Below are 14,779 nucleotides of genomic sequence, written 5' to 3'. Positions count from 1 at the left end.
CCCAAAAGAATATTCAGCAAGCGCGAATGTCTGGAGGCTGCAGTGACTGATGTTGCGGCGCTGCGATCCATTTGCGACGAAACTCTCCGAAACATTATTTATAAAATGTTTCGTTCTCAACACGTTCCTCATGAGCTAAGATTCCCGTTCATTTTGAATTTAAACAGTACTGCTTTGTGCCGTAGTGGCAGTAGCCAACATGCATCACGGAGATGAACTCAGCTTTGCTACTGATTTACTATTAAAATTAAATTACTATGAACTGTTACCACTCTGTGCATCAATGATATATTTTAATGGGTGACATGGCGTTGGTTTTCCAAGAAAAAAAAAAAGAGCGAGAGAGTCAAGTCAAATGAAATGGCATCAAAACAAATGCAAACTCTGCACAGGCTTTATTTATGAGCATACAGGGATCGATTTCTGTTGAATGCATCAATACAAAGTCACATGCGGCTGCAGAGACGAAAAGCAGACTGTCCGGAATGAACCACTTACAGGAAGTAAAGAAACGTCTATTACAGTAAATAGAAATGGCTTTTTATATTCTAGCAGGTTGATGGCATGTGAGAACTATGAGTTGGCAAGTTAGGGATATACTTGTGGCATTTACACTGTTAATGATTTGTCAGTTTGAATACATATTATGTATGTTTGGTTTTTTTATTAACTCATTTCTGTGTAGGTCTTTTTTATTTTTTTTTTTTTTTTTTTACAAAAGAAGCAAACACTTTTGAAAAAATGAAACAGAACACAACTTTACAGGAATAAATGTTACCAGAATGGCTCATCTGAAGCAGTAAGCATGCAGGTTTTCTATTCTACTGTGTGTGCTTACAAATGCAAGTTAGCTATAGGAAAATGCTTTGCGCATGATGGCGAACAAGTCGTCTTATTGCGCTGTGAATATTTTATTTAGTGACATGTAACTGCAATTCCGTAAGCCTGGACAATAAGAGCTCCAATGAACCTGATCAAAAGTCATGAATTGTGAAATAAGCCTTCATGACATCAGGGGTCAGGGACTGTTTCACCATGAATTGGGAAGAACATTCAAGTGAGCCCATCACATCCCCTTCGCTGAGAGACAACCCTCTAAATACTGTCTGAAATATATCGTATTTAACAGAAGTCTACCCTGTACATCTGAATCGAAGTGAGCCTTGTGCATCTGAATGTGTGTGTGTGTGTGTGTGCTTCGATGTGGTTGTCAGGAAGCTTTATAGGCACTCTTTCCAAAATATAAATGTCCCACAGACTGCGCGTGGACCTGGCGGACCCATTCGGGTCTGTCCGAGGATCAGCCACTTCTCATTCTCAGTACCGGGGGGAGTTGCTGACACAAAACAGCTGCATGCCGAGTCAGCATAGCAACACTGACCTGCAGGGGGCAGAAACACACTCAGAGTGAGACACGCTGGTCTGTAGTGCCATGCAAGGTGAACAAAGCATGAACAGTAAGATCTGGGTATTTTCTTTATTCATCCCCGTGTTATTGTCTAAGAAATCAGGCTGTTACGACTGATATTCCCCTATGGAGCAAACATATACTGGAATACATTACACTGTCAAACTGGAATTAAAGGCCCTGCACGCCCACAAAGAGTTGGGTTGAGTTACTCTGGCTGATTAGACTGCTTTTCAGCTGGAAGCTGCCAACTATAGAAGATGGCTATTTTCTTCAAGACTATTTTATAAAATACTTTATACTGACTGTGAATTCATACGTACTATGCGTAAAATATGAGCAGAATACTGTATATGGTAATACTTTTTTACAATGAATGCAAAGCAGCCATAATTGATTTATTCTACAATATGCTAAAGCGATTTGATGTGTGTCCTGATACATTGCAAATATTTTAAAAAGTTACGCGATAACACTTTACTTTACATCCCCTTATTTAGCCTATATTTAATTTATACTAATATACAAAAGTTCAGCAAACATATAAGTACAAGTATATATACAAGTATATATATAAATATATATATATATATACGGGTATATATGACAAATACATAAATAAACACTTATATCTGCTTACAATTACAGTATAATGTGTTATAAACACATTATACTGCTTATAAATGCAAAATAGGGGGACGGAACTCTTTAAGTCCCCCTATTTTGCATTTACAAGTGTAACCCTCTAGAAGTTGAATGGATTTGTACACTTGTTTAATAAAGTTGTAATTCAAATGCAATTATTACTTCTACTATACTGTATTTGATTCTAATACGTATGCAAATGCTTTACAAGAACCTACCAAGCAAAAGTCTTTTTTCCGTGTAAACTTCATGCAGCCTTCACATGACCGAGCATACTCCAGTCTGCACAGCCTTGCCGTTACGGTTCTTACCATACCTGAAAGCAAAACAGAAAGGTTTTGTCGTCAGTCAGTCCTGCTGTGGTCAGAGAGTCAGGATTCAGAACATCAGGTGAAGCGAATACAAACCCGTTAAGGTTGGCGGGCTCTGAGTGGTAGACGTGCTTGCCCTGCTGAGCTATAGTGGGGGGGTGGTGTGCGTCGCAATGGCTGTGGCTCGCTTTCAGCTGGTAGTAATGGCTCTTCGGTTCCACGGGGCTCGTGGGCAGGGACATGTGATTCGTCCCTTGCACATTCCCGCTGGCCTCCGCCCCCTTGGGGTCGAGCAGGTCTGGACTGAGAGGTTTGCAGGTTTTTCCCGGGGAGGACAGGTCGGTCACCTTGATGTCCGGGATGCTGGCCTTTCTCAGGACCAGCTCTGAGTGGGCCAGCTGCAGCTTCTTCATGTGGTTGATGGCTACGGCAGCGTTGAAGGCTTGCTGTGAAGTGAACATAGGGGAGAGGTTGGAAAAGAGATCTACGAGCCACGTAGACCACGCATATCCATGAGGACGCCTGGGAGACAGTTCAGTATCTGAGCACACAGTAGATAGATTCATGTTTTAGACTCATTTTTACTGCTGAACTTTCAAGTGTACTTTGGTTGCCTTGACAGTAACAGCCCTGTATCAACACTCCGTGGCTTTGTTCTTGAGAAAAAAATCTTGTTAAACTGTCCTTAATCAGGAAGGATTTAGCCAGGCACCCGATTAATCTGCTATAAACTGCGGGTCCTCAATGAGTTTACCGCATCCAGGCCAAGAAGTCAATGAGGACTGACCTTCCACTTGGACTTGGCAAAGTTCTTTTGGATCTGAACGCTGACGGAATAGTAGATGTCCTGGCTGCGGGCGGTCTTTCCGATAATCCTGGAAAAGAGATGACAGAAGCAGAACGCTTAAATTTATTTCAAGGTAGAGTTAATCTTGTATCCATCTGTGGGACCTAGCACTGCGCGGATAAACTCCCACCTCCTGTACGGAACACCTACTTCTCTCATGAATGTCACGACAAGTCTGTAGTCTCACTACACTGTAACCCATCGAAGGATTAGACTAAAAGACGGTAAATGTTGAATTGTTACGTATAATTTTAACTATGGTACAGTTTTTTTTACAGTGAAAAAGCGTCGAGCACGACCTAAATGCCAAAAGAAGTGCAACTGTATTGCAGGAAATCATTTACTCATGTCATTAAACTAGTTTAAAGCTAAAAAGAAGAGAAACTTGGGCATTTTAAGACTCCAGCTAAATGCATTGCAACTGATAATTGTATCATAATTCAACCATGATACGGGGCTGCTGAATGGCGCTTACCAGGGATGTCTGAGCGCTTGTTCGGTGGTGTAGCGCATGTTGGGATTCTTCTGCATCATGTTACGGATGAAATCTTTAGCTGCAGATGGAAAGGCGAGACGCGTTAGGGCTAAGGGAGTGCAGAGCAGGGAGGAATAAAGCAGCTGCGGCCGGCCGCACGATATGTCCGGGCTGATGTTCGGTGTCTTTACCAGATTCAGATATGTCATCCCAGAAGGGCGAGTCGAACTCATACTGCGCTTTCATGATCTTGGAGAAGAGTCGTGTCTCGCTCTCTTCGTAGAAAGGGGGATATCCACAGAGTCTGCAATGACGAGATGAGCATTTAACAATGTGGGGGGCGGGGGAAATGGAAAAACATCTCTAAAGAAACAAATTCACAGTTGTACAATAAGGTGCATGTCTATGCATTACAGCAGGCGTGCAGGCAAACAGTATGAGCAGATGCTCACTAGGTGGTGCTGCGGCTCAGTCACTGCATCGCTATTCTGTATGTCGGTAACCGTGTCACACTGAACACAAACTCGAGTGGGATCTGAAAATCCTGCCGCTTCACAAAGAAGAACCATGCCATCCTAGTGGCCCCACTTTGAGTTTAAATTCGTCTCTCTAGTTTCTATCTCTTTCCGCTGGTGTTGCGGGGCCATTCGCCACCGTTTATACTCACAGGATGTAGGTGATAACTCCGATAGACCAGCAGTCCACTGCCTTACTGTAGGGCTTCTGTGCCAGAACTTCGGGAGCTGAAATTGAGAGAAAAAAAAAAAAAAAAAAGGTCACAGCTAGGCCAGTAAATACTCTAATTAGGCCTGTATGCAGAGAAGCACAGCACCGGTATAAATACTACATCTCGTGTGTACCGCCTCACCATGTTACACTCCCGTCTGTCTTGTGTTTCTCCGACCCGTTTTGAGCCCCCCACCCCCATCCACACATGATTCGTTAGACGGACGATCCTCACCTACGTATCCTGGAGTGCCACAGGCTGTCGACATGATGTCGTTGTCCACCATCTTGGACAGGCCAAAGTCACTGATCATGATCTTGGAGTTTTCCTCCTGGCTGTAGTACAGGATGTTCTCCGGCTGCACGGGGGACAAAGAGACGGGAGAGCTGTTCACGCACGGACGTCCTCAATGAAGGACTTCGCAAAGTATAACCGAAACAAAGTATCAATGCTGCCAATGGAGCCGTGTCTGCCATTAAAAGGAAAAGTTTGGGCTTGTTAACAATAAACTTAAATGAATGGTTCCACATTTTGGGAAACACTCTCATCCGCTGTCTTGCCAAGAGTTAGATTAGAAGATCGATGACACTCTCATATTGGTGTGGTAAGACAAGAGACGGTTATCTTAGCTTAGCATAAAGACTGGAAATGGGGGGGGGGCTGCTGGCCTGGCTCTGTCCAAAAGCAACAAAAACCAGAAGGCACTTTTATTACACCTTGGTTTTTGCACAGATTAAACAAACGAGATATAATGTGTTAGTCGGTGAGCTTTACTGGTGCGGGTAGGTGGGTTTTGAGACCTTTGGACAAGGCAAGGGTAGCTGTTTCTAGTCCCGATGCTAAACTGAGCCAACTGTCTGCTAGCTGTGTACGTACGGCTCTCAGCATGAAAGCATGTAAGCGCACTTCCTAAAATGTGGGGGGGGTCCTTAGAGTATTAAAAGTAGAAGTTATCATTCATTTACAAAATATAACTAGAAGTTCTCAAATGGCCCCCCGTGACCCTGCAAAGGAAAGGCGGGTAGAGAGTAATAGGTGGTTGCTCGGTACTCCGAAAATTAGCAGCAAATTTTGCCATATTATGCTAACTTAGCGGCAAGTGGAACATTGTATATGAAGTATATAAAATATGATTAAATTAATGTTATGAGTGTCTTCAATAAGAAAAACGTATGTTTTGATATTTGAAATACGAGTCAGCAATTCAGCTTTATCCCCAAAATGTACCTGGGTAAAAACATCCCCTTTGTACTTGAACGCACCGGCGCTTCAGCCTCGCCCGCGTCAAGTGTGCGCGTTTTTCTGACGTGGCCCGGGTTCTTACCTTGAGGTCACGATGCACTACGCCATTTTGGTGCAGGTAGCTGACGGCCTGCAGCACCTGCTGGATCACCCGGCTGGCGTCCTTCTCCGAGTACACCCCGCGGTCCAGTATACGGTCGAAGAGCTCGCCGCCGGAAACGCTGATGGGGGAGAAATCACTGGCCTTTACAACTGGCAATCGTTGAAAAACAAAAACAAACCCGTTTTGGTTAGCTGGCGTGATCATTTAAGTAACAAGGCAAGTGCCGGTAGACTCACAGCTGCATGACAAGGTAGTAATGGGTCCGGCTCTCGTAGAAGTCCTCCATCCCCACGATGTTCTCGTGTTTGATTCTGCTTGAGAAAAATAACCAGGCACTTGATTAAGATTTTTATGCGGCAGCCGTTTTCAACGTAGGCCAAAGCCAAGAGAAAGACAGAGAGAGAGAGAGAGAGCAGATCGACGGGATCACTTCCCACAGAATATGAAGTGAAAGTTGAAGGGCTCGTGAAAATTCGTGCCATGAATCACCTTCTCAGCACGGCTATCTCGTTCTCCAGATTGAGGTCCCGCTTCTGTTTCTTCTTCACGCACTTCAGGGCAAACATCTTTCCCGTCTTCTTCTCCTTCACCATGTAGACCTCTGAGAACGCCCCTCTGTTGATCAACACACACACGACACACACACCGGTACTGGGTCAGTCTCCCGCCGTGAGGGGAAGGGAGCCTCGCCCTATGGGCCCACCGGAACGGGGCCCCCGCCTAACTGCGGGGGGCCAGTTCTGGGCTCTCGTTGGGTCTACTTTCCGTTACTCTCAGCCAATCAGGGACAGCTTTTACTTGCCTCCACCTCTCAACTCTGCACACATGTCGAACGCGACTCTCACTGTTTTTTCCCGCAGAGGTCATTTATTTGCAGGCCTGTTCGGAGGTGTAGCAGTGTGAGCGCCATGGGCCTTTATGGGGGACATCCCGGGGAAGACCGAGATGGCACGCTCATGTCTGAATGCCAAACGGGAAGCTACAGCCAGCGGACGGCTACTTTAGCTCGGTGGTGAGACTGGAGACCAGGGGAATCAGCGAGCCCGGGTCTGTGCAAAAATCTAAAGGGCAAAAATGAAACCACAAATTGGTGCATTTACAAAACCTTAATTTTCTGCTTTTTTTTCTTATTATTGCTGTGATTACTGTGGGTTTCATGATGCCACTTCTTCCCTGACTAACTGCATCGCACAGAGATGGAAACTTTCTTGGGGGGCATCAGAGTTAAATGACAACACCCAGCAGAAACTGCAATATCAAGGGGTTCAATTAAGATCTGCTAAAGATCCCTGCGGCTTAACCGTGCACATGTCAGAGGCTTCTTATTCCCTGCGCTGCACCGTGTCCATGCTTATCCTCGGCGTTGTCTGGGAATGGTTGTTCCACCTGGTGGATTAGGCTCTTTATCCCTGACGCAGTGGAAACAGCAGTGGGCCGAGGGCCTCAGGCGCACGGGTCAGGAACTGAGCATGTGCGGCGGGGATCCTTGGGAACAACATGCTCTCTCTCTCTCACACACACACACACACACAGTCCGGGTCAGGCCGCAGACGGGCGTCAAGGGCGGCGTGGCACACCCACATCCCTGCCCTCCGTCTGCAGGATGAAGGCGTGTACACTAATGAAGATCAACGCACACGTCTGCGGGAAAACGAGAGCACCTGTAATCTATCTCATTTAGAAGCCCAGTGTGACCTATAATTTCCAGTTTTATTTCCCGTGGCGCACGTTTGATTCGCTGATAAGCGCATCGTGTCGCACTTAGCAGGCATTGTGCGCGGCTGCCTGTCTCACACTCACACACTCACACACACACACACACACACGCAGCCGTACACTGCCGTGTCAGGGAGGCGGACGGGGGACAGGCCCCCTCACAGTGCTTCACGTCCCGCCGCTCGACTGATCTGTCCTCGGTTACCGAAGCTCATTTTTCTCCCCGGGATCTCCTCGGAGCTCGTCGTGGCTCTCCGGGGGAGGCCATCAATCACGCCCTGAACACGCAGGCCAGGCAGCAGCCGAGTGCGATCAGACATCACCGACGCGCCAACCCGAGCGTGTACATTTGCAAGCTTAAGGTCCCCAAATGTTGACTGGGAGGAAATTGCTCTGTCATTTCTTTTGAGACACTCATAATCATGCGCCTGAAGAGACTGTGTTCCGATTGCTAGGGAAACCATCAGGATGCTGTGATGGGGCCCAATGGGAGAGGCTGTGATTGGTGCTCTACGCAATCTCCCGTTCCCCCTGGATTCCCTTCCTTTGATTGTGATGGGACAAAGGAAGACGAAGGAAACACTTAACCGCGCTTTGTTTTTCTAATTGTTTAGGGAAATGAATGTAATTGCTGCAGACTAACCGGGCCTATCAAACTGCCCCCGTTCAGCGAGCGAGGCGGCCTCAGGTGACCTCAGATGGAGCTGCGGGGGAACTTAAACAGTGCGGACCAGCTGGGAATCCAGCGGTGTCCCCGCCGCCAGGGCCGCAACCAACACTCTCCTTCGTCATTGACCAGTCGGTCACTGTCTTGATCCACTGATTATTATTATTATTTTTGTTATTTTTTTTTGTCCATAATCTGTCAGAAAATGGTGGGGAAAAGGTCCCACCACAGTTTCCCAAAGCCAAGGGGCTGTTGTCAAAAACGTCTCGTGTGATAATAGTCAGAAACCCAAGGGTGTTCAGTTTATCATCACCTTCGACGAAGAGACGCAGCAGATCGCTGCGACTGAGAAGCTGGAGCCGGAAAATCGGGCATTTTGGCTCAACACTGCCGTAAATGGGGACTCGGTTCAGAAAACGGGTGCCGGTCGTTTTTTTCTCGTGGTCCGCCGAGAGGTTAATCGACCAATTCTCTCAGCTTTGCCTGCTTTCGAATCTGATTGATGCATTTTCTCCTGCGAAGCAGAGATGTTGTTTTTTTGTTTTTTGTGTGTGAATGAACTGCCAAAGCTGACCTCACAGCCGGTCAACATCGGGAGAGTCCGTTCAACCCTCCGACAGCCAGAGCGTCCTGTTGTCTCGGGTTTAGGCTTCCCCAGGTTAATCCAATCAAAACCAGTAATCTGTCCTCCAGCTCAAACAGCATGTGGAGGGTCTACCGTCATGTTTCAAGATAAAAGTTTTACTGCCCCCCCCCCCCCCCCCCAACACCAAACATCCAGATACACAAAATATCCCCATTGGCTCTAAGAAAAAACAGGAGCAAATTCTACAGTGTATATGAAAACCAAACAAGAAACGAGGACTAGACAGCTGGATAAAAGTCAATCGATCCTGTCAACAGACACCCAGCTGGATGTACTTACGATCCCAACTCCTCCATGAAGTCAAACACCTCCTGGATGTTGTCTGTGTTCTTCTTCCACACGTAGTCGGCCTCTTGACGACCCATGTCTGCGGACGCTTCACCGGAGATTTCTTTCAGAGGCGAGGGGGAGAGGGAAGACACAAGAACAGATGTCACTGAACGCCACTGAGTTCCACGCGGTTCCCCCCCAGTTCCCGTAGGGTCGCGGGACTTCTGCGTGCGGTTCTCGGGCAAAGCGGCAGCGCACCGCGCTCAGCGTCCACACTCCCGCGGCACCATAAACGGGAAGTTCCCGTGTGGATTACCGGCGAGTCATGGCGAGGCCGGTGGGACGGTTGGCCCTGTCTACCGCGCCTCTCAGACCGTCGGCGGGGGGGGGGGGTTGAACCGGACACGAGTCTTTATGTCTGGCAGACAAGAGGTTAGCGCACTAATCTGTGCTGTAACTAGCGCACGGGAAGGCGCACGACAGCGCCGTGCCAGGGCCAGGCCCGCGCCGTGCCAGGGTCGACAGATACCTGTGCGGTACCGATGTGTGCACACGAGGCTGAGCCATAACCTGTCAGACACGAGAGATCTGTGGCCTTCATTTGCTTCTGCACTGGTCTGAAAATGTCTATTCGGAAATGAACAAATCATCAAAGCTGTTGTCCAACAACAACAACAACAATAACGTTAAACTCTGAATTTATTGAAATACTTCCCGCGCAGCTCTGATGATCATACCGTGATATTCAGCCCTGATGTTGCGCGAAATGGTCGCCTTTGCTTAAATACTGAAGAGAATGACTCGTCCAACATAAGTCAATGTACTGAGAAGGATTAGAAACGCTTTAAATGAGCAGGTTACCCAGTTCGGTTTCCTGCCCTCTATTCTCTTATATAAGGGATTAGTAACTCTTCATCCGGAGACCTGACCTTGTCACGGCCGTGAATACTGGAGAGGAGCCTCAGACAAGTAACTTCTGATGCAGAATAAAAGTCTGGAATAAAGGGTCTGTAGTTATGGAACAGCCAGCAGAAGCAGATAGAGATAAAGAAAAGGGGAAAAAGGGTTTTCAGCCAGTCCCACTTTCATTTTCTTCCCTCTCGTGTTGTCCGGTTCATGCACATCCACATCAACGCAAACGTTACAGCGCAATGCGTTCACTGTACGACCTGACGTTCATATAGCAATGCGTCTCTGAGACAACTCACCGGGACAACGTCTGTTCACGCACTGACGAGCTCTGCGGGTCTGAACTTTTTCTTTCCCTATCGTTCGCTCAGGCTTCCCTGGGGCAGCAGAGGACCGCTGGTGCACAGGCCGTTTCTGGCACGTTGCTCTCGCGCGGAGAATGCGTCCGAACCCCAAACAGCGCAGCGATGCAAAACCGGTTTGCACTGTCGAAACCTGCAGTGCGGTGATCCAGGTCCCAGTCGGGCGAGAGTGGTCTTTTTGAGATCCCTTCTCAGCGGAGCAGGTCGTGTGACAGTACCGTCTCGTACCTGGAGCCGCACATCTTTGCACTGGCGCAAAAAAACACCTGTCGACAAAGCACGGGGACGCTGCGTGCGGCCGGCGTCGCGCAGCCCCCTTTCCCCCCCACTCTCCTCCCACAAAGCGGGACCAAGTCGGCTGCGGCATCCGCCGGGGGGAGAGAGATCACTCTGCGGCAAAAAACCAAACCAAAACAAAACACAAAACAAAAAACAAAAATAAAATAAAAGGCGAGCGATCAGATATCCGGTACCGGCTTGAGCCACTCGGCCCCCGCGGCTGGGCAAGAACGCTACCACACACAAGCAGGTTCGGAATCATAACATGACTCATGATGCCGGGTCTCAACTCGGATCACTCAAGACTACCCCATTTACTGGCAGAATACGGATCAGGCAGCGGTGGCCCCCTGCCCGACGAGTCCCGGCTGAAAAACGCAGTCGCCGAAGCCGCGGCTCCACAAATTCGGAACAAAGGCGGTTTCGAGGCGTCCAGATCCCGGTAATGCCCATGAACAGAGGAGGTCCGTCCACCAGCACACTGACTGGGACTTACCTGGAGACTCTGCGCCGTAGCAGCTCTGCTCCGACTCTCCTGCCAGAAGCTCGCCGAGGTCTGGACAGATTACTTTGTCTGGGACCTCGCAAATACCTGTTGACAAGTCGGAGATTACATCCATGGAGAGAGCCGCGGGGAGGGGCTGGCGGTCTCGCAGGTGCTCATTGAGACTTAAGGCGCAGGCTTCGGCCGCTGCTGCCGCTGCCGCCGCTGGCGCCGCTGCCGCTGCCGCTGCCGCCGCCGCCGCCGCCCGGTTTCGACTGCGGCATCATTCATCTTTCCACACAGCTGCAGGGTTTGTGCAGAGAACGGGCGCGTCCTGCGCAGAGAGGCGCGGGCCCACCGGAGGGCAACGGGACCGCCTCGAGACGGCTCCCCAGGCACCGGCGCCCCCATTTTGAAACTCACGGCGAGCGGAGAGATGCGGCGCTCGGGATAACGTCTGCGGACGTTGCCATGGCGACGGGGCAGCAGTTTCTGACAGATGCGCCGTTTATCGAGGGTTTCGAGGTTGTAACCAGCGGCCGATTTCATTCACTCCCCCTGGAAGTTTCGCAGGATTTTTATAGTTTTTACATTTAATGTGGCCCTTTTGAAACGTATCAACAGAACAAGACCATTTAATGTCGAACTAAAAACAGGTTTCGAGAAAAGTGATCAAAATTAATCATCATTATAAAATACTACATACTCCTTGGGGCAAGTATGAGCCCCCCCAGTAATTGGTTTGTGCTTTCTGCAGCAATCGAGGCCCCGACTCCCCTCTATGAACTCATTCTGTTCTGAAACCCAGAGGCTGCACCAGTGATGCTGCGCTGCGTCTCATCAAGGGGGGGGGGGGTGTTTCAAGTCTTTTTTTCTTTTATTTTCCCTCTGTTGATCAGTGTCAGAAAAGCCACACCTACTTTGATTCAGTGTTGAAAGACAGAACCAAAAAAAACAAACAAGAAAACTTCCCGGAGGGAAAGGTACTGTAATAAACCATTTACCAATGATTTAAAGATCAGTTATTAGCCAATGTATGAATAAGGCTGTGAAAATGCATTTTTGATCGTGTTTATCCTCTGTGCATTAAGAGAGAAAGATTTCTTACGGTCATCCATCAGATCTGCAGTGGTTCCCCTGATGAGCCAGGCTTCCCAACCTGGCAACCCAAAGGCTGTTCTTACGAAAAAGCTTGTTAACGATCTGTTCGTCTTCATTACGGGACTGATTCCACTGCAGAATCTATTACATCCGACAAAACCGTTGGTGAAAAGGATGCACTAGTATGAAGGGGTTCCCTCGACAGACGCGGGAGATGTATTGGGGGAAACTGGCGCTCACGTGGCTTCGGCGGGAGTTTTTACACCTGGCTAACGGGGCCGCGATGCTTGTACCGACGCCGCTGCAGGATTAGGCTCCGGGCATGCGGCCGTGCAAACTGCGGCCTCTAACAGGCTCACGCATTGACCCGGGAGAGGGGTCCGTTTCACCTGCGGCACAAAGAGCCATCACGCCGCCACACCGACAGCGGCACGGGTCTCGTCGGTGCCACGGTTGACCTCTGCACACACACACACACACACACACACACACACACACACACAGGCCTGCTTGTGCCACGCAAATCTACACCAGCCACAAAGCTCCAGGACCAGAAGGCGTCACGCCTCCGGCAAAACAACAGCCTCTGCAACGAGAGTGTTCAGCTCCGACCGGTGGATGTTAAACGGCGCTGGAGCAGCGCGGTCGCCCGGTCAGAGTTCCTCACCAGCTGCGGTCAGAGGGTGTTTGAGCGGCGCTGAAGAGCAGTTGTTCAAAAAGAAAAAGAAAAGAAAAAGAAAGAATAGCACTTGGCTTGTATAATCTCTGCTATCACCCCAGGATTAAATATAAAGAATATCTAAATGTAGAATTCGGTGATATTATGAACACTAGACTGTATCCAACCGTCTGTTTTACTGTTTAACTTTACAGTGGAGTAACCTCCCCCCCGTCAATCTAAAGCTACAGCAGGATATTTTTTTTTTCCTTTTGTTTTATCTGCATTGTGTCACATTAGACACCAAAATGTCAAACAGCTTCGTCCCCGGTAGAACCAGTTGCATCAGGGTCTTAAGAGACGGCGATATGGATAAAACCGTGTATCGCAGTGAATTGCCTGTAATCAGATATCGTGACGTGCGCGAGTATTGTGATATTGTACCGTTTCTAAGAAATCGAGTCTCGCTCTCTACCGGACAAATTTACGAGACAACAAATCTATTTTGGGCAAAATCCAGTGAACTGAACACACCTGACGGTTGAAGGTGCTTTCATCACATTGAAAAAAAAAAAAAGATACAAAATGCAATATTTTTCTTTCACATTTTGTATCGTCTCACATGTAAAGAGCTGCGTTTTTCTACCGGCTTAAAACGCAATAAAAATAGAGTTTAAAAAAAATAATAATAAAATAAAATAGAACATTTCTACAAAGTAGTGCTGCTGATTTGTCCACAATGGTCTCATACACCCAGAGATACAGTATAACAGGAAAAGATACCTCCTTATGATCAGTGTGACAAATCTATATCATCTCACAGGATTATATCATCATGTGGTCATATTATTATTATTATTAGGTGCAAAGAAAAAAGAGAAAAAAGAAAAAATTACTGTTTTAAAAACGAGTCTCAGCACTTCTCTCTGTACAACTCCTGACTTAACTGGGGAAAATGAAAAAAATGAAACGCGTGTTTAAGTTCCCCCCCGAGTAACTAAGCGTGTGACTTCCGTGTTTTCAGGAGTAGATCAAAAACATCTGTCTGATTAAAATCTACCAGCGCAGAGTGGTCCCGCGAGACAGCTGGGCCACCATGACAGCACATCACAGGTCCCCTACGGAGTCAGATGCTCAGTTGTCATGAAAACGTGGAGGCAGACGCATTCGGTGATCTGTGGTGGGAAGTAATGTATTTAAGTAATATAAGTAGTACATTTACTTCTCAGTAGTGAGGTACTCGTACTACTTCTACTTCTACTCCTACTACATTTCCGAGAGAAATATTGTTCTTTTTACTCCACTACGTGTATCTGAGGGCTGGAGTTACTACTTTGCAGATTACGATTTTACATATAAAACACAGAATGAGTCCTTCAAGCCGTATTTTTCTCTGAAAAAAAAAAAAAAAATCTGCTAGAGCTCGAAGATGATTCCAACCTACTTTCACTGCACATGGACCCGTTTCAAGTTTTACAACCTGCGTTGTTCTTTCTCGTTTCAAGATACAGAAAAACCATTTCCGGAACGCGTCTCAGCCAGTTGATTTATCAAACATCAGGGCCGATATATCGTTAGTGCACCGGCAGGCTCTCAAGTGAGGGTTTTCGGAATGACTCAAATGAGGACAGAAATGTCTGTGCTTCAGAATACACTGCTCGACAGTAAATGCTCACTGCCAACCACAGCAGTAAAATGCTACTTACCAACAGAATGGAAAGGGGCCATTCTGCCCAACCAATACACGTACTTTTCCTTTAAAATACATTTCGGAATGAGGGACTCTTAGATATATTAGGGTACTGACGCTTTTACTGCAGTAAAGGGACGTGAATGTTTCTTCCCAACCCCGTGCCTTATACTACAGTACTGCGTCTATAGCGCTTGATGAAACACTGACACCAGGCCTGACTCGTGTGGACGTTACAT

At 47.6% G+C, this 14,779-nt stretch overlaps 1 protein-coding gene across 3 annotated transcripts; it reads right to left on the bottom strand.

The window, feature by feature from the left end:
* Positions 1 to 398: 398 nt before the first annotated feature.
* camk1gb (calcium/calmodulin-dependent protein kinase IGb) lies at positions 399 to 11,206 on the bottom strand. Of its 3 annotated transcripts, none has more exons than XM_040151696.1 (13): positions 11,104 to 11,206; positions 9,067 to 9,178; positions 6,248 to 6,373; positions 5,995 to 6,069; positions 5,738 to 5,876; positions 4,648 to 4,771; positions 4,354 to 4,429; positions 3,878 to 3,990; positions 3,687 to 3,765; positions 3,152 to 3,239; positions 2,461 to 2,810; positions 2,272 to 2,369; positions 399 to 1,381 (listed from the first exon to the last, which is right to left on the bottom strand). In XM_040151696.1, the coding sequence occupies exons 2-12, from the start codon at positions 9,150 to 9,152 to the stop codon at positions 2,312 to 2,314; spliced, it is 1,314 nt and encodes a 437-aa protein (XP_040007630.1). In that variant the 5' UTR covers positions 9,153 to 9,178; positions 11,104 to 11,206; the 3' UTR covers positions 399 to 1,381; positions 2,272 to 2,311. The 3 variants fall into 3 exon arrangements, with proteins under 3 accessions (XP_040007630.1, XP_040007631.1, XP_040007633.1); XM_040151697.1 differs by lacking the exon at positions 11,104 to 11,206 and adding an exon at positions 9,374 to 9,563; XM_040151699.1 differs by lacking the exons at positions 9,067 to 9,178; positions 11,104 to 11,206 and adding an exon at positions 8,716 to 8,790.
* Positions 11,207 to 14,779: the final 3,573 nt, after the last annotated feature.

Source organism: Xiphias gladius, chromosome 18 (assembly GCF_016859285.1).
Source record: "Xiphias gladius isolate SHS-SW01 ecotype Sanya breed wild chromosome 18, ASM1685928v1, whole genome shotgun sequence".
Taxonomy (NCBI): domain Eukaryota; kingdom Metazoa; phylum Chordata; class Actinopteri; order Istiophoriformes; family Xiphiidae; genus Xiphias; species Xiphias gladius.
The sequence above is the reverse complement of the archived record's forward strand: the minus strand, read 5'-3'. Positions and strand labels throughout refer to the sequence as shown.

What these genes read in the sequence shown, in the direction of transcription:
- camk1gb (XM_040151696.1), bottom strand. Translation starts at nt 9,152, where the DNA reads ATGGGTCGTCAAGAGGCCGACTACGTGTGGAAGAAGAACACAGACAAC. An exon ending in TTCATGGAGGAGTTGGGATC is followed by an intron (nt 6,374 to 9,066) that starts GTAAGTACATCC and finishes GTTGATCAACAG; the next exon opens with AGGGGCGTTCTCAGAGGTCT. An exon ending in TTGCCAAGTCCAAGTGGAAG is followed by an intron (nt 2,811 to 3,151) that starts GTCAGTCCTCAT and finishes TTCACTTCACAG; the next exon opens with CAAGCCTTCAACGCTGCCGT.